The sequence below is a fragment of the Bombus fervidus genome, chromosome 18 (genome assembly GCF_041682495.2).
Source record: "Bombus fervidus isolate BK054 chromosome 18, iyBomFerv1, whole genome shotgun sequence".
Classification (NCBI taxonomy): Eukaryota; Metazoa; Arthropoda; class Insecta; order Hymenoptera; family Apidae; genus Bombus; species Bombus fervidus.
Genome location: NC_091534.1, coordinates 6,736,546 through 6,762,574, shown reverse-complemented (window position 1 = coordinate 6,762,574; position 26,029 = coordinate 6,736,546). Strand labels below are relative to the sequence as shown.

General features: G+C 37.0%; 1 protein-coding gene across 9 annotated transcripts in view; it reads right to left on the bottom strand.

Moving 5' to 3' along the window:
• Nrx-1 (neurexin 1) overlaps nt 1-26,029 on the bottom strand; it is a 661,903-nt gene that overhangs the window by 418,902 nt on the left and 216,972 nt on the right. For all 9 annotated transcript variants that reach the window (XM_072020892.1, XM_072020888.1, XM_072020889.1 and 6 more), the window contains exon 3: nt 7,872-8,019. In XM_072020892.1, coding sequence (XP_071876993.1) covers nt 7,872-8,019 — 148 coding nt within the window. The remainder of the gene's footprint in view (nt 1-7,871; nt 8,020-26,029) is intronic.

Genomic DNA, 26,029 nt, shown 5'->3' with positions numbered 1-26,029 from the left:
CGTTTTATGCTCTTATTAATGTCGCTGGAGTATTATCAAGAATTATTATGCATTTAGAATTATTATAATGCGGCATACTATGCGGCTTTTAAGAATTATTTCTGCCTCCAGTTCAATAGGGCAATGTGAATACCAAATATAATTACTATTTACTATTTTCTCGATTATTCATATTTTTCTCAAGTGCAATTTTTAACGAAAACACAAAGATTGAACGATATTTGCGAGTAACAAACGTAGCACGAAATATACTACGAATAAATCGTCGTCAAAAATACGAAACATTTCAGAAACTAATTTTGACAAAGTATCAAGTAGAATCTGATAATTAGTAGTAGATAATTAATCATTAGACTTCAATAGGAATAGACTAGAAGATGGTAGAATTTTAGGTTGAAACAAATATTTGTTCCACTCGTCGAATCTTCTTAAATTTGCATATTTACAATCAGACTTTGGATGTTTACGCGTGTGTATAAAATTGAAATACCAAGTAATATGCAGAAAATATCGAAAGGAAAGTGCTCGTTACGGTATTTAGAGAGCAAACCAATTTCTTAAACAAATTCAGACTCTGCAATTTCTCGTAATTAGAATGCGGATGTTTACGCGTTTATGAAGAAAAATTGAAACGTGCAAAAATGTATAAAAATACGTACAGGAATACATGAAATAACCAGAGTAATTCTTCATTAATACTATTTCTTTAACGCTAACTGATTTCAAAGTTTAATTTAAAATTGTACGTTCATTGTCGTTTCTCTCGTTCGTCTAACATTCTGCAAATTCTCGTATTAACAAAAATCGACAAATCGACTAATCAGATGATATGAGAGTTTCAATCAAAAAATAACGATGAATGTGCAATTTTGAATTAAATTTTGTACACAAAACTCGACGTACATAAGAATTTCAATTCGCATAAACGTCCACCGTCTTCTCTTAAATTCACCAAAGATACGAATTTACATAAGCAGCTGCGGTTTAATCGCCACTTGAAAAAAGACATCGGTCAATTTAATTCACGCTCGCGAGTAGCTCAAAAAAAAGAAAAGAAATAAAAAGAAAGACACGCGTTTTTCCTGCACCGTGAAAAAGCCTGGAGGAATGCCGGATCACGTTCCGACAAATTTAAAAGGTCGTGAGCGAAATTTCATGTTTCTCCGCGGACAGCCAACGTGCGGGATTTACTTTAATTGCGATTTACTATGCGAAGTAAAACTCCGTGGCTCAGCGTGCACTTACGCTCGTGCTAATGCTGTCAGACGCTATCAAATCGACGTGGTCCACTTTGTCGCTCGTTTGTTTTTATCACCGAAAAAAGGCTGACCAGCACACGGCTATGAATTCAGCCCGGCGATCCCTCTCTCATTATAATATATTTGAATAAATCTCCGGTTTTTATACTCTGCGGCGTATTTTTTCGTAATCCAAATTTCGCGAACGATTCTGGAAATTAGGAACCTGGTTTGTCTCGCCACAGGACCATAGGACTTCATTTTAATGCGACCAAACAGCATTTGCAAATGACGTTTCTCTCAACTATTGGGTTGGCAACTAAGTGATTGCGGGTTTTCTCATTAGGTGGTAATGAGGAAACCCGCAATCACTTAGTTGCCAATCCAATGCACTGTTTCTACACCCTAACGACCACTATTGAAAAATAACTTGGGATTTGTGGAATAATTTATTGATTAATATCGACAGACAGTAGATGGTCTATTATAATAAATTTCAGTCGTATAATTTTGAGATTTTTGTTATTAATTTTAGTATTAATTTTGAGTATTTTTATCGTAATCCAAATTTTGCAAACGATTCTGGAAATTAGAAATCTGGTTTGTCTCGTCACAGGACCATAGGACTTTATTTTAATGCGACCAAACAGTCTTTGCAACTGACGTTTCTCTCAACTATTGGGTTCTGTCATTAGGTGGTAATGACAAACCCCGCAATCACTTGGTTGGCAACCCAATGCACTGTTTCTACACCCTAACGACCATTATTGAAAAATAACTTGGGATTTGTGGAATAATTTATTGATTAATAATATCGACAGACAGTAGGTGGTCTATTATAATAAATTTCACTCTAATTTTAAGATGAAAGTAAAATTTGTTCTATTACGAGCATACTGATGCCAATGCTAAGTGAGTTGTGCTTTGTAAAATTGTACTAATATTAGTTTCATGTAATTAATACGAGTCTTGTGCGATTCTATCAATTGAAATAAAATCTAGAAAATTCTACTTATCTCATAAATAATTATATTTATTAACGAAGATAATTTTTGCTGACTCGTTCATGGGTCAACATGGTCTCATGACTCGTCTCCCTAGCGTTTGAAGAACGAGACTCGCTGTGATAATTTGTATCACAGTAGAATTCCATTTATACATTTTACTTGAAATTGTAATTAGTTTTTTTTTTTCTAATTATTTGATATTAGGTTGTCTGGAAAGTTTCTTTCGTTTTAGAAGAAAACAATAGATGCGAAACATTTTTATATTATATTTTATTACGCGTATTAATATATTTCACGTAATGCAAAATGGATCGTACGATGTAAATTGTAAAATAAAAAAAGTAATGCGTCAAAAGAATATAAAATAAAAAATATCGTGCGTCTATTGTTTCCTTGTGAAACGAAAGAAACTTTCCGGACAACCCAATACTTGGCCACGCGAAAGTCTCAGATATCTGACGAAGTTTATTCATTCGTAGCGCGATATAAATCGTTTCATAGTGAGATAGGCTGATGAATTCTTTGATGAATATTTTTTCTTTTGTTGTATGATTTTCTTATAAATTGCAACGTATATTTAACTGGTTCGTAATGGAGGAATTGCGAGTGGAATAAAAGCTAGAAAAATGAGACGGTGAAAGTTCTATCAATTTGGCTTGATCTCTCTGTTTTCTCTTATTAGGCGGATGATTGTTTTAACGGTGGTAAGATCGAGACTTTAGCAGATTTTAAGCAGCTAATAGGCTGTTTGTGGGGAACAAAGTGGGCAGATTAAAAGTTGGAAAGCTCGCTGTGATAACAAGCGGATATGCGGGAAAAGCGTAATAAAGCTTTCGTGATTTGAACAAGTGATACGAAACAGCTGATCGAGACTAGCGATTTAGTCGCGGGAAATTAACTTTCTGACAATTAACTCTACCTTCACCTTACGACATTCGCCCTTTGCTGTCGCACACTCGAATTTTCGCTCGTTTTTTTCAAATAGAATCGTTCAAAGTACGATATATCCAGTGTTTTTATTCGTTTTCGTATAATCTTTTTTAATTTTCAGTTTACCAGTTAAGCGGATGACATATTTTCGTCATTCTTCGTCTAATCTATCGAGACACCTAAATAAAATTAATTTTAACGTAATTTACGACAGTTTGATCAACTTTCGATATGAGAAATTTTGTAAAGAAATACACGTTTCTCAATTACAGTTCGCTGCTGTATAATCGTCCAAGTATAATTTATTTATTTCCAAGAATAAAATCTCACCCTTAATACAGAGGGTTAAATGTCATACGATCGTATCGTGGAAGAAAATTTCATCCGTCGAATATTCCGTGTCGTAGCTTTTGACCTTCTTCGCAGTTAATCGTCTGTTCTTCTTCCATTATCTTGAAACATTGTAATTGTTAAACAATCGTACGTTCGTTTGAAAGTTTCGCATCGCGTGTATTTCGACCATTTCACCAAAGCAAAAACCTTGTTCCGAAGCTCGTTGCAAAGCTCATGCATTTAAACGCGCCCTTAACTTGCTACTTGCGAGCGAGTTTTCTTTCAACTTACGACAGCGCTTTTTCGAAAGAGTGCTTAATTTAAACAAATGTCAAGTCACGGTGAACGTATTGCCTCATTGATATTGAAAGTGGCGTTCCACTCGGCTGACAACCGACAAACTTTCCACAGTTTTAGTAAAATATCGCACAGGATCTTTGGCGTTATAAAACGCTGGAAAGAGAAGAGGCAAGAAGATGGTAAAGAATTTCTTCTTCCCAAAGCGGAAAATATTTTACCGAAATAAAACACTCAAAGACGTATCTTCCCACGATTGCTCCATTCTTTACGGAAAGGTGGAAAGCGGAATGGAGAAATGTAATAAAATAAAATAGGATAGAATTCTACATCGAGCTCTTTGTATCATCGGAATCAAAGTACTCGGCCAGGTGTTTGGAAAAGGAAGATAGGATGGTAGAGATGATAGAAAGAAGAGATTCGAGGAAATGTTCTTTCTAAGCAACATTGCCAGTCAGGAAGACAATTTTTAACTTTCAAGTTCTTCTATCTATCGATATTTTGAATATCGTTACGAGAGGACAAAAGCAAACGCGATTTTCTCGCGGCAAAATAACGCGTGCACACAATTGCAATTACTGTAAATACGAAATTATTAAAAGAAGGAGAGAAAAAATTAGATACAAGGAAAAATATGTAAGAGATAAATAAATAATAAATAAAAATACTAAGAAATATATCAGAGAGCAAAGAAAAGCCAATACAAAGGAAGTAAAAACACACGTTGCGCTTTGTGCAGAAGATCACAGAGACAGGAAACTTGATGCTAATCGAAGCATAGTAAAAATTAGACAATTTTAAACTTTAAACCTCTGTCCGCTACTTTATGTAATAGACAGCAACAATATCTGTTTCTATCAACAAATTCTGTTCTATGGGTTGGTAACTAAGTGACTGCGGATTTGTCAATACCACCTAATGACAAAATCCGCACTCACTTAGTTGCCACCACAATATTCCTGGTACTTGATATACTTTTGCGAATTGCGTACAATTATCTGGAAAATCGTGGTACAAGCGATCGGCTGTTGATTCTACGTGCAGAGATAGGTCGAAGAGGAAGAACGACGTTTTTTCGTTCGAGGCTTCGTTTTCGAGAAGAACGAGCTTGAAGATCCGTCAGGTGCTCGTATGCTAATCGCAAGTTTCCAGCTGCCCGACTGCGTTTCCTCCTCGTGTTCGTATTTCTGAACATGGACAACATCACAATTTGCTTCCTATCGTTGCTGTTATCCTGTTTCCTCATGTCCTCTTATTGGCAACTAAGTGATTGCTGGTTTTGTCATTAGGTGGTACTGACAAATCCGCGATCACTTAGTTGCCAAGCCAATACAAAGCAAGTAAGAAGACACGTTGCGCTTTGTGCAGAAGACCACAGAGATAGTAAACTTGATGCTAATCGAAGCATAGTAAAAATTAGACAACTTTGAACTTTAAACTTCTGTCCGCTACTTTATGTAATAGACAGCAACAATATTTGTGTCTATCAACAAATTCTGTTCTATGGATTGGCAACTAAGTGATTGCGGATTTGTCAATACCACCTAATGGCAAAATCCGCAATCACTTAGTTGCCAACACAATGTTGCAAAGGAAAAAATATTGCGCAGCATCGTTTGGCGCGAAGCTTGTTAGCGAACGAAGCAACAAGCGATAAATCTTTTTTGCGACATTTCATTCGGACGCGGTCGTTGAGGAAAATTTGCCTGCGCATTCGCAAGCTGGCGATTTTTACGAGCAACTGCCGTCGCTGATTAGAACAACCGCCGCGTCTGTTATTCCTTGCTCCTTTTATCGTTGCCTTCGCTTCCTTATTATTCACGGCCGTATCAATGCTTTAAATTAATGCCATCTTCGCGCGGGGCTCATTGTTGCATAAAATACGTGGCTGCTCGTGCCGCGAATTTATAGCGCGATTACCGGCGACCTAATGCACGCTCGCCTTGTAAATCATTCTTGATTCACGCTGACTGCGATGCAGTGTGTCTGACAGTGTAGATGGCTGTAATGAAATTACATCGCCATGCAAAGTATCGATGCAATGGAACGACAAGCTTACACCGGCGTCAAAAGTGTTCGGTCAAATGGAACTGTTATTTTTACTTTCTCTTTGCAGCTAACAGGAAGAGCCAAACGAGTCTGGGCTGGCAACAAAACGAGATAACACAAGATAAATGATAATAGAATCAGAATGAAAATGGGTGTATTCGTGTTGTTTAAAACCTACGATCGCTGGATGTTTCTTGGTTTCATTTTGGGAAAAAAAGACGCTCGATAAGACAATTCGCGTTATCAGAATCGCGACCAGGTGTTTCATTGAAGTCTTCAAGTGTTATATTAGGTTGTCCGAAAAGTTTCTTTCGTTTTGTAAGGAAATGAGAGACGCACGATATTTTTTTTTATATTAGTTTATTGAATTATTTATGCAGGGACGTAATAATAGAAATAGAACGAAATGGATGATACCTAATTGAATAAAATAATATGAAAGAGAAATTGTTGTTCATTTATTATCACTTTATGAAAGGAAAGAAACTTTTCGGACAACAACTTTTCATAATCAAAGCGAGGACTCAGAATGGTGTAGACTTTTATATGCAGACAGGAACAAACTCCCTTAATGTGACGCGAGTAACTGATTGCTAATGACTCAAATGATTCGATGCGATCTAAATAAATAAATAAATAAAAAGGAGAAACATGTATTAAATTTCTAAACAATTCTAAAATTTCGCGGCATGGAAAAGGTAGCTACCCTAAAGAAGATTCCCTTGCAAACTCATTTTCGATATTTGCATACCTTTTTATCAACCCGCAATTCCACTGTATATTATTTTCCCCCATGGAATCATCCAATTTCTCTAACTGGAATTTCCCACTGCCCTGCCTAGGAATTTCTATATTCGCATAGCTTTTTAATAGCAAAAATCCTGTTTGACCAAACGATACAATTGAAATTGCGAAAATTATCAGCCTGCAATTCCACTGCATATTATTTTCCCCCATGGAATCATCCAATTTCTCTAACTGGAATTTCCCACTGTCCTGCCTAGGAATTTCTATATTTGCATAGCTTTTTAATAGTAAAAATCCTGTTTACACTAAACGACACAATTGAAATTGCGAAAATTATCAGCCTGCAATTCCACTGCATATTATTTTCCCCCATGGAATCATCCAACTTCTGTAACTGGAATTTCCCATTGTCCTGTCTAGAATTTTCTATATTTGCATAGCCTTTTAATAGCAAAAATCCTGTTTACAATAAACGATACAATTTAAATTGCAAAAATTATCAGGTAATTCCACTGCATGTTATTTTCCCCCATCGAATCATCCAATTTCTGTAACTGGAATTTCCCACTGTCCTGCCTAGGAATTTCTATATTTGCATAGCTTTTTAATAGCAAAAATCCTGCTTACACTAAACGATACAATTTAAATTGCAAAAATTATCAGGTAATTCCACTGCATGTTATTTTCCCCCATCGAATCATCCAATTTCTGTAACTGGAATTTCCCACTGTCCTGCCTAGGAATTTCTATATTTGCATAGCTTTTTAATAGCAAAAATCCTGCTTACAATAAACGACACAATTTAAATTGCAAAAATTATCAGGTAATTCCACTGCATATTATTTTCCCCCATGGAATCATCCAACTTCTGTAACTGGAATTTCCCACTGTCCTGCCTAGGAATTTCTATATTTGCATAGCTTTTTAATAGCAAAAATCCTGTTTACAATAAACAACACAATTTAAATTGCAAAAATTATCAGGTAATTCCACTGCATATTATTTTCCTCCATGGAATCATCCAATTTCTGTAACTGGAATTTCCCACTGTCCTATTAGCTATAGCTAACGCAGTTGCCTAGTAGAGTCACGCTGTGGTCATTGCACGGATCGGCACAAAAGCTTCGCTCGGCGAAGATGAAGATCGAAAGCCGACAAACGCGGCGGACAGAGCTGCGACCTGTCCGATCGTTTGCGCAAACAAGAGACTGTACGCGCGGTAACAACAACGGTCGTAAACAACGAAGCTTCCGGATGTAAAACAACCTACCTTTCTCACAATAGGCGCCCTCATAATCGCCGGACCGGCACTCGCAGAAGGGTCCACTGTCGGTGGAAATGCAGATTCCGCCGTGTTGGCAGGGATCACGCGTTTCACAGGCATCCGTCGTATTGGCCATCATCATGTTGCGTAAACTCTGCAACAAACAATGGAAAGAAACGTTAACGTACCGGCGGATATCAAAGCGGGTTTGGACATCGCGCGACCGGAAGCCCACGATAAATCGATATCGAGGGTCTCTTTACACGAAAAGAACGCTGAAAATATGCGGTGAAAAAGCAGAATCTTGTTTTTCCTCCAGAAGAAAAAAAAAGAATTTCCTTTAAGGGACTCCAATTGTTTTTTATTTTTTACTTTTTCCTTGCAAACGTACCTTTGCTGATTAGGATTGGAACGCGTGTGTGTTTATGTGTTTTATTAATTATCAACATTTTGCAACTTGTAAGTTGGGCGAGAGAATTTCAGGAATTGACAAATCTATATCGAGGGTTTTTACATGAAAAGAACGCTGAAAATATGCGGTGGAAAAGCAGAATCTTGCTTTTCCTCCAGAAGAAAAAAAAAAGAATTTCCTTTAAAGGACTATAATTGTTTTCTATTTTTTATTTTTTCCTTGCGAACGTACCTTCGTTGATTAAAATTGGAACGCGTGTGTGGCTGTGTGTTTTGTTAATTATCAACATTTTGCAATTTGTCGGTTGAGAATTTCAAGGATTTGTTGAATTTCTTTTTCGTCCCAGTTTGGTTTTTCCCTTTAAACGCTAGAATTTCGTGAAGCTCGCAGAAATTCCAACACTTACGCCACTGTCGTATATTCCCTTCTCTTTCAGACAAATTGCATTTGCGTTTTTGATCTGTGTAGCGAAATTTTATACAGTGTCTGTTACTCTAGCGCATCTTTTTATATATATAAATAAATATTTACGTGTATTGTGTAGCATTTAATTGGCTTGGCAACTAAGTGATTGCGGATTTGTCAATACCACCTAATGACAAAATCCGCACTCACTTAGTTGCCAACACAATATTCTAGGTACTTGATATACTTTTGCGAATTGCGTACAATTATCTGGAAAATCGTGGTACAAGCGATCGGCTGTTGATTCTACGTGCAGAGATAAGTCGAAGAGGAAGAACGACGTTTTTTCGTTCGAGGCTTCGTTTCCGAGAAGAACGAGCTTGAAGATCCGTCAGGTGCTCGTATGCTAATCGCAATTTTCCAGCTGCCCGACTGCATTTCCTCCTCGTGTTCGTATTTCTGAACATGGACAACATCACAATTTGCTTCCTATCGTTGCTGTTATCCTGTTTCCTTATGTCCTCTTATTGGCAACTAAGTGATTGCTGGTTTTATCATTAGGTGGTATCGACAAATCCGCGATCACTTAGTTGCCAAGCCAATACAAAGCAAATAAGAAGACACGTTGCGCTTTGTGCAGAAGACCACAGAGATAGGAAACTTGATGCTAATCGAAGCATAGTAAAAATTAGACAACTTTGAACTTTAAACCTCTGTCCGCTACTTTATGTAATAGACAGCAACAATATCTGTGTCTATCAACAAATTCTGTTCTATAAGTTGGCAACTAAGTGACTGCGGATTTGTCAATACCACCTAATGACAAAATCCGCAATCACTTAGTTGCCAAGCCAATATATGTACGACTCATTTACTTTTATTAATAACTTTGTGTTTAAGTAACTTGCAAGCATTATCTCACAGCTTGGTGATCAATGGGTTGATGAGGAAGTTGAAATGGCAAATGACGTGCGAGAAATGAAAATTTCTGTCAATTTCATTGTCGGCATCATTCATCGCTTCGATGCTGTACAATTTCTGCGTTTACAAGATTTAGAAGTTTAGAAGGAGAATAAATGGTAAAAGCATGGTCGAGTTGGCGCTTACGATCGCAGCTTTATCGTGATAGCCCTAAAAGCTAAAATAAATTATTCTACGATTTATAACTTCTTTTTCGCTGTATTCTGCACGCATTTTACGTGGTTGCTCGCTAAAAAGAAAAGTCGTATCTTTATTTTCGTGCGATATTATTAGCCTACCCTTTAAATTAACTTCTTCTTTCCTATCGTTTATAAATTTAACTGCTCAATTAGAAAAGTGCAAAATTATTCTCGATACATTAAAATTAAATCAAACTTCGACTTTGGCTCGTAGATTTCAGTTACAATTCAATTCGATCGTTTAATTCTATTTTCAGGATCATTCGATCACAGAATTTTATATTATTATCGAACAAAGCATGGAATAGGAATAAAAATGAATTATATTAGAAGATTAAACAAATTATCTTCAATTATTGGACTGTAATTGAGGACTCAGTCCTAGAAATGTATCGCAGATTTCATTATATTTGATTATTATTTTTCCAATGTTTCTTCTTTTTTTTACAAATTTTTTTTTTTTTTTTTTTTTTGGCACGTCAAACAATTTTTGATTCCAAAGATTTATGACGCGTTGGATTGAACGTAGAGTTCAATGTTCCCAATATTCGCCTGTACAAATGCCAGAAAATAAATTGATGCTTTTGCGATATTAACGCGTATTCCATAACTGTCAAAATTTTACGCACTTCTGTTTAATCGGCAATCATTTAATCCATGCCAATTAACATGCTGTGTTCCAACAAGTTATAAAATGATAATTCCATGTGTGATACGAATAATTCATTATGTTGGAAAAATGTAGCAACAACCGATATCAAAATCGTATTAACAAATGCTTAAAATGAAACTGATAAATTTGATAAAATTAAATAAAATTGAAAGAAGCATTTGGCAGTAACAAGCTTCGTACAGTTGCTTGCATATAACGTACATATAATGAATGTAATTAATTGTATCATGAAAATTTTTAATTCCGCTTCTGTCTTTTATAACGCAAAATTTAAAAATACATTTCCTGTTCCAGGAAACGCTATAAATATCGAATGGTTGTCAGATTTTTATTTCCAGGAACAATTACAAAATAAATTAGTTGGATTTGGTGTACGGACTTGCCCTACTTTCGTTTCCGCTCGCAAGTCTCGTAACATTTCCAATTTTTAACAAAACTCTGCTATTCGTCGTAGATTATATTTAAAATGCAATTGGCTTTAATAAAATCGCTGGTGTAACACGTCTACATTTTTCTGGCTTTCTCTTGCGTCTTCTCTGTCGAGTACTTTGTGATATCTTTATCATCCAGTGAATTCTTTTCAATGTAAAAACTGACACGCCAACCTTCCTGAGACACTCGAACGTAAACGTACGCGTTCGCTGCGACGATTAGAAGATCTTGCGAAGTTGAAATTCATCTCGCGGACGAAATCTCGCAGCACTTAATCTTCGTTGGATTAAAAAAAGCCTCAGCCAGCGAATGATCTCGTCTCAGCACGAAATCCATCAGCTCTGGGACGCTGCGAGTTATCGTGTTTCGAATCGTTGCAATGCCACGTCCGAGGGAGCAGCGTTTGTTTTTTGTCCAAGGCTCTTCCATCTCGATTCTTCGTCATCGTCGAAATGGCCATGGGCCAACAACGTGGTTGACCCGATGACCTGATACGTGCGGTGGCGAAAGCTCGCTTTCCGGTCTTCGGGAAGCTCTCCAGGAGCAAGTCGTGAATATGTAGGCCGTGTTGCATCGTGGGAAACCAGTTTGTCTGAAAGATGATCCCCTGGTGCTAGCGTTGGCGAAGACAAAAAAAGAAAACAGAGGAAGGCGCAAGCGAAAATGAGAAAAAGAAGACGAAGACGAAGAGAAGCGTCGGTAGCTGTGAACAGCGCAACGCTGGCTGTGTTGCATCCGGACTAATTAAAGCTCGTTTCGACTAATTAAAGCTGGTTTACGCATACTGCAAGGTGCCTGTCTCCGCGCCACTTCCACGGTCCGCGTTTTACCGTGCAAATTGTAGGAGCGCGGCAACCACGCGTTTCACGAGCTGAACACGCGCGCCGGAATCGTTGGTCATAGCGGTTCGCGCTTCAGGACACTCGTGAAAAGCAGCCAGAGAGTTGGGCAACGCTTCTGCTGTACGATCTTCTCTTGACGGCTGTCTGCAGCTCGATTTTTCCTTTTTCCTTTTTCTCTTTTTTCTTTGAAATCGGTAACATAGTGTAGCATCGTGGACGAGGACCTGGGGGTGTTGGGCGAGTTATAAACATGCGAAACATGTGCGTGGTGGGGTTAAGACAAAAGACGTGGGGTTGCTAAGAGAGGGAAACGAATTAACAACATGAATTGTGAGTTGTATGTTACCAACGATACAATACATCGCGACTTTAAGATATCCACAGTTAAAGAAGAAATATCCAAATTCAGTAATAGATACAACATAGGAGTTAACAACCACGAAAACCAGTTAATTACTCAATTACTTGACACCATCAAATCTGCAGGCTAAAGAGACATCACCCTTTAGATTTTGTTGAGGTTGCTAGATGTTTGAACAGAGGAACGCGTGGATAAATTGTAAAGTAGAAAATATATTTTAATACAGAAGTGTAAGTACAAGTAGGAATATAATTTGAGCTCGCTAGCCTGAAAGCCCTGAAGCCATCGTCACCTATCTGCTGTCTATGATCTGTCTTCGTCCCAGTCTTTTGTCTAAGGCTAAAGAGACATCACCCTTTAGATTTTGTTGAGGTTGCTAGATGTTTGAACAGAGGAACACGTGGATAAATTGTAAAGTAGAAAATATATTTTAATACAGAAGTGTAAGTACAAGTAGGAATATAATTTGAGCTCGCTAGCCTGAAAGCCCTGAAGCCATCGTCACCTGTCTGCTGTCTATGGTCTGTCTTCGTCCCAGTTTTTTGTCTAAGGCTAAAGAGACATCACCCTTTAGATTTTGTTGAGGTTGTTAGATGTTTAAACAGAGGAACACGTGGATAAATTGTAAAGTAGAAAATATATTTTAATACAGAAGTGTAAGTACAAGTAGGAATATAATTTGAGCTCACTAGCCTGAAAGCCCTGAAGCCATCGTCACCTGTCTGCTGTCTATGGTCTGTCTTCGTCCCAGTCTTTTGTCTGTCGATGGCTTCAGTGCTTGAGAAAACTAAAAAGATGTAGAGTTTTCTTAGAGGTGGTGGCTTCAACAGATTTAAATATTAGATAGGTACTATAATTATTTATTATTCACGTTATGTTACCACGCCAGGATAATTTACTTATAATTCTCAATGAGTATTGATTGTAAAATTCTTGCAAATAAAAAAGAGAAAAGAAAGAGAAAGATTGTGAGTTGAGAAGTCAGAGAGTGCGACAGTTGCAAATGACCTATCTAGTTGTCTTAATTATAATACGTTATTGTGATTAGTTCATTTCTTTCATTCATTTATTGTAAACAAACTAATTGTAGTAAAGATCCTACGATAGTACGGTTTGTTATTCGAATATCCTAACAGCTGAAATGTTAGCCAAATGTCAGTCAGTAGCAGGCAACTTTTTCTGCTACATTTATTTATTTTTATATTTATTAGTTTTATTGTTATATCTTATAGTTATTATTAGACCGCGAATGTTTATGAATTTTGAGGAATTTAAGGTCCGACAAATTTGCAAAGCGCATAGAATATGCAAAAATGTAGTGTTCATTTTATTTAAATGTGACAAATGAAATGTTCAATTTATTTAAATTATTTATTTATTTTTAATTATTTATCTTTATAGTTTAATCTAATTTTATTTACTTCTATTCAATTAAAGAATAGTCATCATCATTTTTGATTATTCTTATTATTAATTTTCAAATTTATAAATTTATTTCAATTTTTTAATAATTTAATATAATTTGTTTTAAAATATAATAATTTTAATAAATAAATAATATTAATTAAAAACCATTTCTATTTTTTAAAATAATAAAAATTATTCATATATAATTCTAAAATAATTTTAATAAATAATTATTTAAATAAATTTAAATAAAGAATCAAAGTCGCATGTAATGAACATTTAACCAGTCAGCTGTTGCGAAGTGAAAACTGTGTGCCTGAGACGTGGGTGAAAAAGTAAGCGATGACGAGTATACTCGTCACACACAGAGTACGTGTGTTATAATATAGAATTAAATCGTAACGAAATGAATTTTAGTTTTTAATCGTATCACTCGCAGAGTAATGCAAAAAATTGCCATTTCTTTACGACGAGTGTACTCGTGAAAAACAGCTAACTGGTTAAAGCGGAGCGCTTCATACGAATTTGGACGAAATAAATTTTTATTGAAATTCCCTCCCTTCAATTACGATCGTAAGAATATAAATTCGCCTGGTAGAGCAAATGAAAGCAAATGAAATGGCGATGTATCTTGCCACTCTGTAGATATTAAAACAAACTAACAATTCCCTCTGTTCGAACGATAGAAATTTAATATCAACGAAGTTTCTGCCGACTGCGCTTTTGTCCGAAAGTTCCACGTGCGTTACGAGTGTCACAGGTCAAATTCGACTAACTATGCCATAAGTTAAAATTCCAAGCGCCTTATCACGTGTGACCGTCCAGGTAGCATTCGTTCTCAGCCGTCCGGATAGCATTCGTTCTCAGCCGTCCGGGTGGCATTCGTTCTCAGCCGTCTGGGTAGCATTCGTTCTCAGCCGTCCGGGTAGCATTCGTTCTCAGCCGTCTGGGTGGCATTCGTTCTCAGCCGTCCGGGTAGCATTCGTTCTCAGCCGTCCGGGTAGCATTCGTTCTCAGCCGTCTGAGTGGCATTCGTTCTCAGTCGTCTGAGTGGCATTCGTTCTCAGTCGTCTGAGTGGCATTCGTTCTCAGCCGTCTGAGTGGCATTCGTTCTCAGCCGTCCAGGTGGCATTCGTTCTCAGCCGTCTGAGTGGCATTCGTTCTCAGCCGTCCGGGTACCATTCGTTCTCAGCCGTCTGAGTGGCATTCGTTCTCAGCCGTTCGGGTAGCATTCGTTCTCAGCCGTCCGGGTAGCATTCGTTCTCAGCCGTCTGAGTGGTCACTCTAGTCGTCACTCCCTTCAAAATCATCCAAATCATTCTGAATAAATCCGTGCTAGCCTGAATATTAAAAGGTATATCTTCGCAAATCGCAAATACTATTTTATTGTATAACTTGAGTGAAAATAAAGAACTCGACCTCCTGTTCGGTAATCGACAAGTTTTTCTTATTTCTTTGTCAATTGTTGAATTTTTACGCGACACGAGACTCGTCACAAGCCAAGCAAACCGCTAAAATAATCGACAAGATACGAAGCATAAATATCCTCGCCATAAATATTTCGCGAAATTACAAAAAGCAACAGAGGCGACGACACTTCGCCACAAATAAGACAATTGAATTTTATCGCGTAACTGGGGAAATCGTAAGTTTCCAGCAACGAGCAACCGTATCAAAGCACAGATAGGATATTGTATTCTTTCGAGGTGTGCTGCAACAGTCGTAGTTCAGGTTGTTCCGGGCTAAATAAGTTCGCCGCCAGATTTCGTGCTAGTTTATTAATTCAATTATACTTTTGCCAGGGCACTCTGTTAGCGGATCACGTAGGGCCACTTGTATCAGCTGACGGTGTAACTGTGTTTCAAGACTATTGCGAATTCAGGACGCGGGCCAGAGTCGTGCGGCGAGAAACGATACGCGGCCACAAAATCAAATTTCAGTTTCCGGCTTGTAATAGCCGTTGCAGCGCTCGCATCAACTGTAATCGTCTCCACTTGCAATTGACTTTCTCCCAGCGGTTCCCAGCGTATGGTATCATTCTTCTTTAATGGGACAAATTTTCTTCCCTATGACAAGCAATTCTCTTTTACTATCGCGTACCTTCCATTCTTTTACGTTCCACTCTCAACGGACCAAATTTTATTCTGCTAATATCTTCAATATTAATGGTTTTTATTTAGCTCTCTGGCCAACTATTCGGTTGGAAACTAAACGACTGCGGATTCTGTCATTAGGTGATAATGACACGGGATACCATGTCCGAGTTTGGCTGTTTTATTTCTTTACTGAGGTCAATGGGGTGTTTTCTTTTTAGTCTTCTTTCTATCAGAGTTTTGCTCTGCTTTCAATGTGTTGCCTTTTTTTTTTTTTTTTTTTTTTTTGAAAAGAGTGTAGCTAAAATGTGCGGCAAAAGGTAAGCGATGACGAGTATACTCGTCGGAAACAGCTAACTCGCCGAGTTCTCTGCGTTATGAATATTCTGATAAAATGTGCAATGTAAAAAAGTGATACAAATACACTTGGACGTGCACGGCATAATCCGTTTCGTTGATAAACGTAATTCATCGTGCGTTTGAGCGAAGAAAGTTTGATTTTGAAACTCTTCTCAACAATTGTACTTTCCACACGGTCTACAATAACGCGTGGCGTTACCAATTTTATTCGGCGGTGCAGCAAATACTTCGATACGTTGGAGCTTCCAGGTAGATACACTGGATGCAGCAGCAAGCATACTTACATAACTATGCGGCGCATACTTTGCGAAAGCTGTACTTTCTGCCCTGCTGGAATATCTTGATGTGTAATCGAGTAACCATAATTCTCCGCATAACTTGCACGCGTTCGTTAATAATCGCACGTTAATAACTGTGGCGCATTCTCGCGTCTAAAATTTAAATCTTTCCTCAGATACGCGAGATTTCAGCTTTTACGCAAATAAACAAATAACGAAGAAATAGCCGAGTCATTTGGAAATGACGAAGCCACAAAGGAACGAGCTTTCGAGTCTCGAACAACGTCTTGTTGTCTTGAATTGAATGTCTTGTCTTCGTCGATCCGGCGAATTCGCTCTACCGCGGAAAAATTGGAGAAAACCGTAAGAAAAGAGGAAGGTAACAAGGAGCGAGCAATAACATTCGACGTTTCTTGGTCGAGCAGATGTGGTGTATTGTCGTTGATTAGCGCGTGGAATTTTTAATCAATTTTTATTTCGTCCTTTGTTGATCCTCGTTAATCAATGGAAAATTGTTTCGCTGTATACAGATGGAAATTTCTCTAGCGAGCTTTACGGATAAAAAGCCGATGACGTTTCTTTACAACTAACATAAACAACGTTAATGTGCAATACTCTGTGCTAATTATCGATTGTTCGTTTCAATAATTGTTTCAATATTTGCACGTGATGATATTTCCCTCTGTTACGAGGAAACAGTAAATGTACATTTGCTAGCTGTTGCGACCTAACCAGCATTTTTCCATCGATTCTTCGTTTCCAATAACGTGGTTTCGCGGAACTTGATGTTATTTCTCAAACTAATTTAACTATCCCGCGTTGTGCGTGCGATTATCCTCTACATGATAGCATGATATCACTGGAAAATGTGTTGTTGATCGATAGATGGAATGAAATTCGGCTGACCATAGGACGTTTGGAAGGAACTGCGACGGAAATTTGATTTGAGAAAACAGAGCGCGTTCCGCGTAGACCGACGTGGCGCGATATTTCTCTGTACACGGTTTTCAATTTAAAAAGCAAGTATCCTCGGGCGAATTGCAGAAAGCACACAGCACGATTTGTCGGGACGTAAAACATGGTTTGGTGAATTTTCATCGCGGTCCCCAGCGCGGCATCGCGAATAAACAGGAAACGCGCCTTCGTCCACGTTATTTGTATCTGTCACGACTGGGAGGTGTAGGAGGAGCAGGAGGAGACGATTGTACGGAGGAGGACGCAACACGCGTTAGAACGCTTCTCTGGTTGCACGCGAATATACATTACCATGGAACAGTCGCTATTGATTATCCTGACGTGAGTAGAATCCGGGCATCCGCATACGGGGCATCTGCCACCCCTTTGCCTCGCTCCTCTTTTCTTACGTCGCATACTACTGTCTCGCCCCGTGTCCCGAATACGAAAACCCGGAAGCCGATACTGCACCAATGGCTAATGTTTCCCCGCGGATCGCTGAGGAAATAACTGTGAAATAAAGCTACGTACGCAGCGGCTATCGAACGTCGAAGTGAATACAGATATCACAAGTTTCTCAAGTAGAAATTTAATTATATCTGTGGTCTTGCTTTATTTTATTTCATTTTATCTTATTTTTTGTTTTTTTTTTTTTTTGTTTTTTGTTTTGTTCTTCGTTTTTTGTCGAAGGAGGAATTAAAATTTCCGTGAAGAAATAATTTATCGATTATGTGTTCGACTGTTTCATAGTTTGTACGTGTACATGTAGAAGTAGGGAAGGTACAGTGTACGTAAACGCTAATGACCAGAGCTTTGAAATTTTAACGGCTGCCAATTATCACTGAAACGTTGATACGGTTTTTAATGCGTTTGTTATGCACGTTATTACGTGGTTTATTATGCATAGACGCGTTAATATTTTCTGTGATCATAATACCATGACGATATTAAAAATGACAGCAAGAATCGAATATTATTTCAGTTATCGCGAACATTGAATCATTCAAGATATTTGTCTGGTATGTTCAAACCTTGTTGTGTCTTAAAATAGCTAATCAATAGACAATTTCAGTTATCGCGAACATTGAATCATTCAAAATATTCGTCTGGTATGTTCGAATCATTTTGTGTCATAAAATAACTTATTAATAGACAATTTGAGTTATCGCGAACATTGAGTCATTCAAAATATTCGTCTGGTATGTTCAAACCTTGTCGTGTCTTAAAATAACTAATCAATAGACAATTTCAGTTATCGCAAACATTGAATCATTCAAGATATTCATTTGGTATATTCGAATCCTGTTGTGTCTTAAAATAGCTAATCAATAGACAATTTCAGTTATCGCGAACATTGAATCATTCAAAATATTCGCCTGGTATGTTCAAACATTGTTGTATCTTAAAATAACTAATCAATGAACAATTTCAGTTATCGCGAACATTGAATCATTCAAGATATTCGTCTGGTATATTCGAATCATTTTGTATCTTAAAATAGCTTATCAATAGACAATTTCAGTTATCGCGAACATTGAATCATTCAAGATATTCATTTAGTATATTCGAATCATTTTGTGTCATAAAATAACTTATCAATAGACAATTTGAATTATCGCGAACATTGAATCATTCAAAATATTCGCCTGGTATGTTCAAACCTTGTCGTGTCTTAAAATAACTAATCAATAGAGAATTTCAGTTATCACGAACATTGAATCATTCAAAATATTCGTCTGGTATATTCGAATCCTGTTGTGTCATAAAATAACTAATCAATAGACAATTGGAATTAGCGCGAACATTGAATCATTCAAAATATTCATTTGGTATATTCGAATCATTTTGTGTCTTAAAATAACTAATCAATAGACAATTCGAATTATCGCGAACATTGAATCATTCAAAATATTCGACTGGTATATTCGAATCCTGTTGTGTCTTAAAATAGCTAATCAATAGACAATTTCAGTTATCGCGAACATTGAATCATTCAAAATATTCGTCTGGTATGTTCAAACATTGCTGTATCTTAAAATAACTAATCAATGAACAATTTCAGTTATCGCGAATATTGAATCATTCAAAATATTCATTTGGTATATTCGAATCTTGTTGTGTCTTAAAATAACTTATTAATAGACAATTTGAGTTATCGCGAACATTGAGTCATTCAAAATATTCGTCTGGTATGTTCAAACATTGTTGTATCTTAAAATAACTAATCAATGAACAATTTCAGTTATCGCGAACATTGAATCATTCAAAATATTCGTCTGGTATGTTCAAATATTGTTGTGTCTTAAAATAACTAATCAATAGACAATTTCAGTTATCATGAACATTAAATCATTGAAAATATTCATTTGGTATATTCAAATCCTGTTGTATCTTAAAATAACTAATCTATGAACAATTTCAGTTATCGCGAATATTGAATCATTCAAAATATTCATTTGGTATATTCGAATCCTGTTGTATCTTAAAGTAACTAATCAATAGACAATGTTTCTTTTATCAAGATAAAGTAACATCACCGCAAAAATAATTTACGCGATGTGTAAATTTTAAAAATGTTAAATATGGTTTTTATTACAAAATGTACTAAAAAGAAGGGAATAATTCCTTCAGTTAGTAGTCGTCCACATGTTATTTAGCAATTAAGTTAGAAAAATTTGAGAAATAGCTAATCGTTCGATGGCCCAGTGTTTCGCTAAAATAAATTCTTAACTTGAGGAAACAACGTGTACTGTGTACCGAGGAGCGTTGAAAATAGCGATAACTGGAAGGAATTTGTGTAAATTAAGGACGCGTGGACGCGTTAAAGGCGGTGACAACGCGTTTGCATAACGTGAATTGCAGCGTAACGTGAATTAACTATATGTAATGAGAATCTCAGCGTAATGAGACAGGGATTCATTAAGATGACAACTCGCGTGGATGTCGGCAATTGAACCTAAATTCTCAATGTAGAATGTAGCAATTACACTCGAGTGATAGATATCTTGTTTCTATCATCGATATTATTCTAATAATTGATATTCAATAACGTGAAATGTGTCTGATAACACGTACAATATTTGTTAAATAAATGACGCGAAAAAATATTCAACTTGCTTTTTTACGTGTTAGAATTTCCACGTTAAAAGTAGCAAACTTTAAAAAATTATTTTAAATATTAAATTAAAATATATTTATTCTGCAGGTACATCTGGTCATAATTTTATTTATTCTCCTGAAAAATCTTGAGTTTCCAGTAATTGCAAAAATAGCAAATCTGCAACCGGTCGTTTTTGCGTGTAGTTAAACCGCGACATTTTTAAAGTACCGTTTTTGCTTCTTCTTTACTCAAATGGTTGGACGAAACGGCAAGTTCTTGCTTGAAATTTATGAACTTGGATGTCGAGATAAGAAAGGAAAGGTACAACAAGTGTTTACTGGCCGAAAGGATTGCGAGAAGAATCATTTGAGATTGCTGGTTTGACAGGATTTTTTATTCAACAGGACGTTGCTACATAAACGACACGCGATATTAAACAGTCGGATTAGACAAACTTCTCTGGAAATTCCTTACGCAGTGCCGACCAAGCTCGATGCTATCGCGTAAAATACTTGTAAAGTACTTGGCACACAGAAAACGTGAAATATTAAAGTCGAATTACGATGCAGTCGAATTTGCATAATCGCTAGGGCCGTTAAAATCCATAATCTGCGTCTCAATTAATTTCGCAAACATTTTTCAAGCGGGTGAATAATTCGCAAATAAACAGTCGGAAAATTGATGGGCAGGAATTCGCAAAAATATCCGATATTTATCACAAACGCGATACAATTTCATCCGCGTGCTGAACAAACGATATCTGTTTAAAACCGCGCAAGAGATCGGATTTAACGCGCGAATTTGCCACTTTGCTCCATCAACATCGCACAATGCGAATTCCGCGATATTTGTTCGTCGATCTCTTCGCGACACGCCGCCAACCCAATACAAAGAAAGTAAGAAGACACGTTGCGCTTTGTGCAGAAGACCACAGAGATAGTAAACTTGATGCCAATCAAAGCATAGTAAAAATTAGACAATTTTAAACTTTAAACCTCTGTCCGCTACTTTATGTAATAGACAGCAACAATATCTGTGTCTATCAACAAATTCTGTCCTATGGGTTGGCAACTAAATGACTGCGGATTTGTCAATACCACCTAATGACAAAATCCGCACTCACTTAGTTGCCAACACAATATTCCTGGTACTTGATATACTTTTGCGAATTGCGTACAATTATCTGGAAAATCGTGGTACAAGCGATCGGCTGTTGATTCTACGTGCAGAGATAGGTCGAAGAGGAAGAACGACGTTTTTTCGTTCGAGGCTTCGTTTTCGAGAAGAACGAGCTTGAAGATCCGTCAGGTGCTCGTATGCTAATCGCAAGTTTCCAGCTGCCCGACTGCGTTTCCTCCTCGTGTTCGTATTTCTGAACATGGACAACATCACAATTTGCTTCCTATCGTTGCTGTTATCCTGTTTCCTTATGTCCTCTTATTGGCAACTAAGTGATTGCTGGTTTTGTCATTAGGTGGTACTGACAAATCCGCGATCACTTAGTCGCCAAGCCAATACAAAGCAAGTAAGAAGACACGTTGCGCTTTGTGCAGAAGACCGCAGAGATAGGAAACTTGATGCTAATCGAAGCATAGTAAAAATTAGACAACTTTAAACTCTAAACTTCTGTCCGCTACTTTACGTAATAGACAGCAACAATATCTGTGTCTATCAACAAATTCTGTTCTATGGGTTGGCAACTAAGTGACTGCAGATATTGTCATTAGGTTGATATTAGTTGCCAAGCGAATACAACGGGGGACAGTGTTATCGTTGACTGACGGTGCCCGCGGGATAATTTCAGGAATCGCGGTAATCGATTTCGTCGCGAGCTTGCTGGATCGTGACTGTCAGCGGAATTTTGTTACGGCGAAGGAGAATGGCGTCGACGGTGGCCCGTTAGAAACGACCTGCCACTGGTACACTGAAATTGGATGGAAACTCGGCGAACAGGCGGGAATATATATTGTAAACTCCGTGACAAGTCCCGAAATCGGTTCGCAGTCTACAAACTTTCGTCATATCCCGTATGCGAGCGGCCATCGTGTGTTGGGCTTGCAGATGGGTAGAGGGGGCAGTAGCGAGAATTTACGGGTACCTCGTTTCTGCTACGTGACGATAAGTGTGCCTAACATTAAGCCCATAAATTCTCCATAGCTATCTCGGTGCACGGGACAAAGCTGCAAGTCGCGGCATTTTCCTACCTCGATTCGTTGATCGATGGAAATTCTTCGTGTACCTCGTTTGTCAACGCGCTCCAATCTGCCCAGCTATCGCATTTTTCTCTCCTCTCGCAACGGTAATCGAAGCTGCTGAAATACGAGAGCCACACGTCGACATCTTCCTTTTTTTTTTTCTTTTCTTTTTAACGCTAATTTCTAGCGGCAGCGCTTTCACTCTTCCGCGGCTCCACAATTCCAGCTTGCAGCATTACAAATTAGGGCACTTTGGATCGAACCATCCACTGAACGTGGAACATGATCGCGTCTTGCTATTGCAAATTAGTCGGATGCATTAGGAATGAGACTTCTCGTGGAATGTAGGGAGCTTCGTTTTGGTTGGTACGTTGGATAATCCGATCAGTGGCCTTTGCTGTATCGCAAGAACAATTTTAATTTACAGGAGGACTGTGTTTTTAATTCTGCCAATTGTACCTGTGAAAGATTGGTCAACTTCGTAGATGAAAAAGCAGTAGAATATTTTTAATTCATCTTGCAACTTGCTATTGTTTATATTCGCCTCTTGTGATAGAAGAACTCGAGGAATAGACAATTTGTTACTTTCTTACTTTTATAGAATGTAACATTAATTGCGTTTTTACGTGAAAGCGAAGTTGACCGATCGAGGAAACGTTCGTGGAAGGTCCAAAGATTTGAGACATTCGAGGTAACTAAAATTGAAAACGTGGAGAGTATGGTTGCTGGTTTATGGCACGGTAGCGTATCCTCTGGCTGTATTCAACTTACAAAACCAGCACGAGGATAAACTAAGAAGACGTTCGCTGTATACGTGTGCAACTTAACAGTTTCACGAAACGTCATCCTCTAAACACCAAACTTTCGTCATATCCATCGTGTAAGGGATCGTGGCCGCGGATTTGACGTATGTACTTTACGTGACGACGTGTCTGATAACACACTTTGAATAAAGTTACGACCGACAAGCTGCGAAATGAACTACTCGCGTAAATATAATCGTGTTTCGGTATGTCATCGCAGCTAACGTTATACGTTGAACGACAATATTTCTTGCAGGTTAGAAGCTACAACGGGCCGTGTTATTAGCGACAGCATAATTTAATATGCACAGCTAGAGTTCCAGCTTCCTAGCTATCTAATTTAGAAACGTGCCAATCTATTGTCACACCGACGAAAACGCTTGTTTCCAACTTCAACCACACGCTTCTGCTCTGCCACGCTCGTACAATTTTCCGGTTTTTCATTGCTTCGCGTGGGCGTTCGTAAAACTGTTATAGAGATTTCAACGATTTATTTTTGGTATACGCGTACGAGTAAGTCTCGAAGATAAGTATCCCGGTGGGAGTAGCCATCCATATGTTATTTTTAAGTTAGAAAAATTTACCAAATGTCCAGCTGGACAAATTACAAATTCCAAATTAAATAATAATTAAAAAAAGAAAAAAAACTTCGACTGCATAAAATAGACAAACTCGAAGATTGTATCCCGGTGGGGTTAGCCATCCACATGTTATTCAGCAATAAAGCTAGAAAAATTTAGCAAATGTCCAGCTGGACAAATTATAAAATACAAATTAAATAATAATTTAAAAAAGAAAAAAAACTTCGACTGCATAAAATAGACAAACTCGAAGATTGTATCCCGGTGGGGTTAGCCATCCACATGTTATTCAGCAATAAAGCTAGAAAAATTTAGCAAATGTCCAGCTGGACAAATTATAAAATACAAATTAAATAATAATTTAAAAAAGAAAAAAAACTTCGACTGCATAAAATAGACAAACTCGAAGATTGTATCCCGGTGGGGTTAGCCATCCACATGTTATTCAGCAATAAAGCTAGAAAAATTTAGCAAATGTCCAGCTGGACAAATTATAAAATACAAATTAAATAATAATTTAAAAAAGAAAAAAAACTTCGACTGCATAAAATAGACAAACTCGAAGATTGTATCCCGGTGGGGTTAGCCATCCACATGTTATTCAGCAATAAAGCTAGAAAAATTTAGCAAATGTCCAGCTGGACAAATTATAAAATACAAATTAAATAATAATTAAAAAAAGAAAAAAACTTTGACTGCATAAAATAGACAAATTCGAAGATTGTATCCCGGTGGGGTTAGCCATCCACATGTTATTCAGCAATAAAGCTAGAAAAATTTAGCAAATGTCCAGCTGGACAAATTATAAAATACAAATTAAATAATAATTAAAAAAAGAAAAAAACTTTGACTGCATAAAATAGACAAATTCGAAGATTGTATCCCGGTGGGGTTAGCCATCCACATGTTATTCAGCAATAAAGCTAGAAAAATTTACTGAATATCCAACTGGACAAATTGTACAGTACAAATTAAATAATAATTAAAAAAAGAAAAAACTTTGACTGCATAAAATAGACAAATTCGAAGATTGTATCCCGGTGGGGGTAGCCATCCACATGTTATTCAGCAATAAAGCTAGAAAAATTTACCAAATGTCCAGCTGGACAAATTGCAAATTCCAAATTAAATAATAATTTTAAAGAAGAAAAAACTGACTGCATAAAATAGACAAATTCGAAGATTGTATCCCGGTGGGGGTAGCTATCAACATGTTATTCAGCAATAAAGCTAGAAAAATTTACCAAATTTCCAGCTGGACAAATTGCAAATTCCAAATTAAATAATAATAATAGAAAAAAGAAAACTTTGACTGTATAAAATAGATAAATTCGAAGATTGTATCCCGATGGGGTTAGCCATCCACATGTTATTCAGCAATAAAGCTAGAAAAATTTACCAAATGTCCAGCTGGACAAATTGCAAATTCCAAATTAAATAATAATTAAGAAAAGAAAAAAACTTTGACTGCATAAAATAGACAAATTCGAAGATTGTATCCCGGTGGGGGTAGCCATCCACATGTTATTCAGCAATAAAGCTAGAAAAATTTAGCAAATGTCCAGCTGGACAAATTATAAAATACAAATTAAATAATAATAATAGAAAAAAGAAAACTTTGACTGTATAAAATAGACAAATTCGAAGATTGTATACCGGTGGGGTTAGCCATCCACATGTTATTTAGCAATTACATCGAAAATAAATGGCCACAGTAATGAATTTCTGTTAATTATGAATCCAGTACTTTGAGCGTAGTTGAAGAGACAAGCTATCGTATATGGTAGAATAAATAATTTATAATAAAATATCTCAGCTATTTTACATATTTCTCTCTCGCTCTCTTCCTCGTTTACTAAAACGTCTTCACATTCGGTACAATTATTATTCCTATTTATTTCTGGTAAAAAGTTAAAATGATAGTCTTGCTCTACGAGAATTATCTGAAGATGAAATTTAAAGTAAACAATAATTTAACATAATTACATAGAAACTGGCTTTTAAACTGATAAAGTACTATTTCTAACAAACTTCCTTGAACCTCCTGTGATGTGTTTTCAGGTTCAAAACCCACTGCCTTTAATTAGCCAACACAGAGTCAGTTAGTT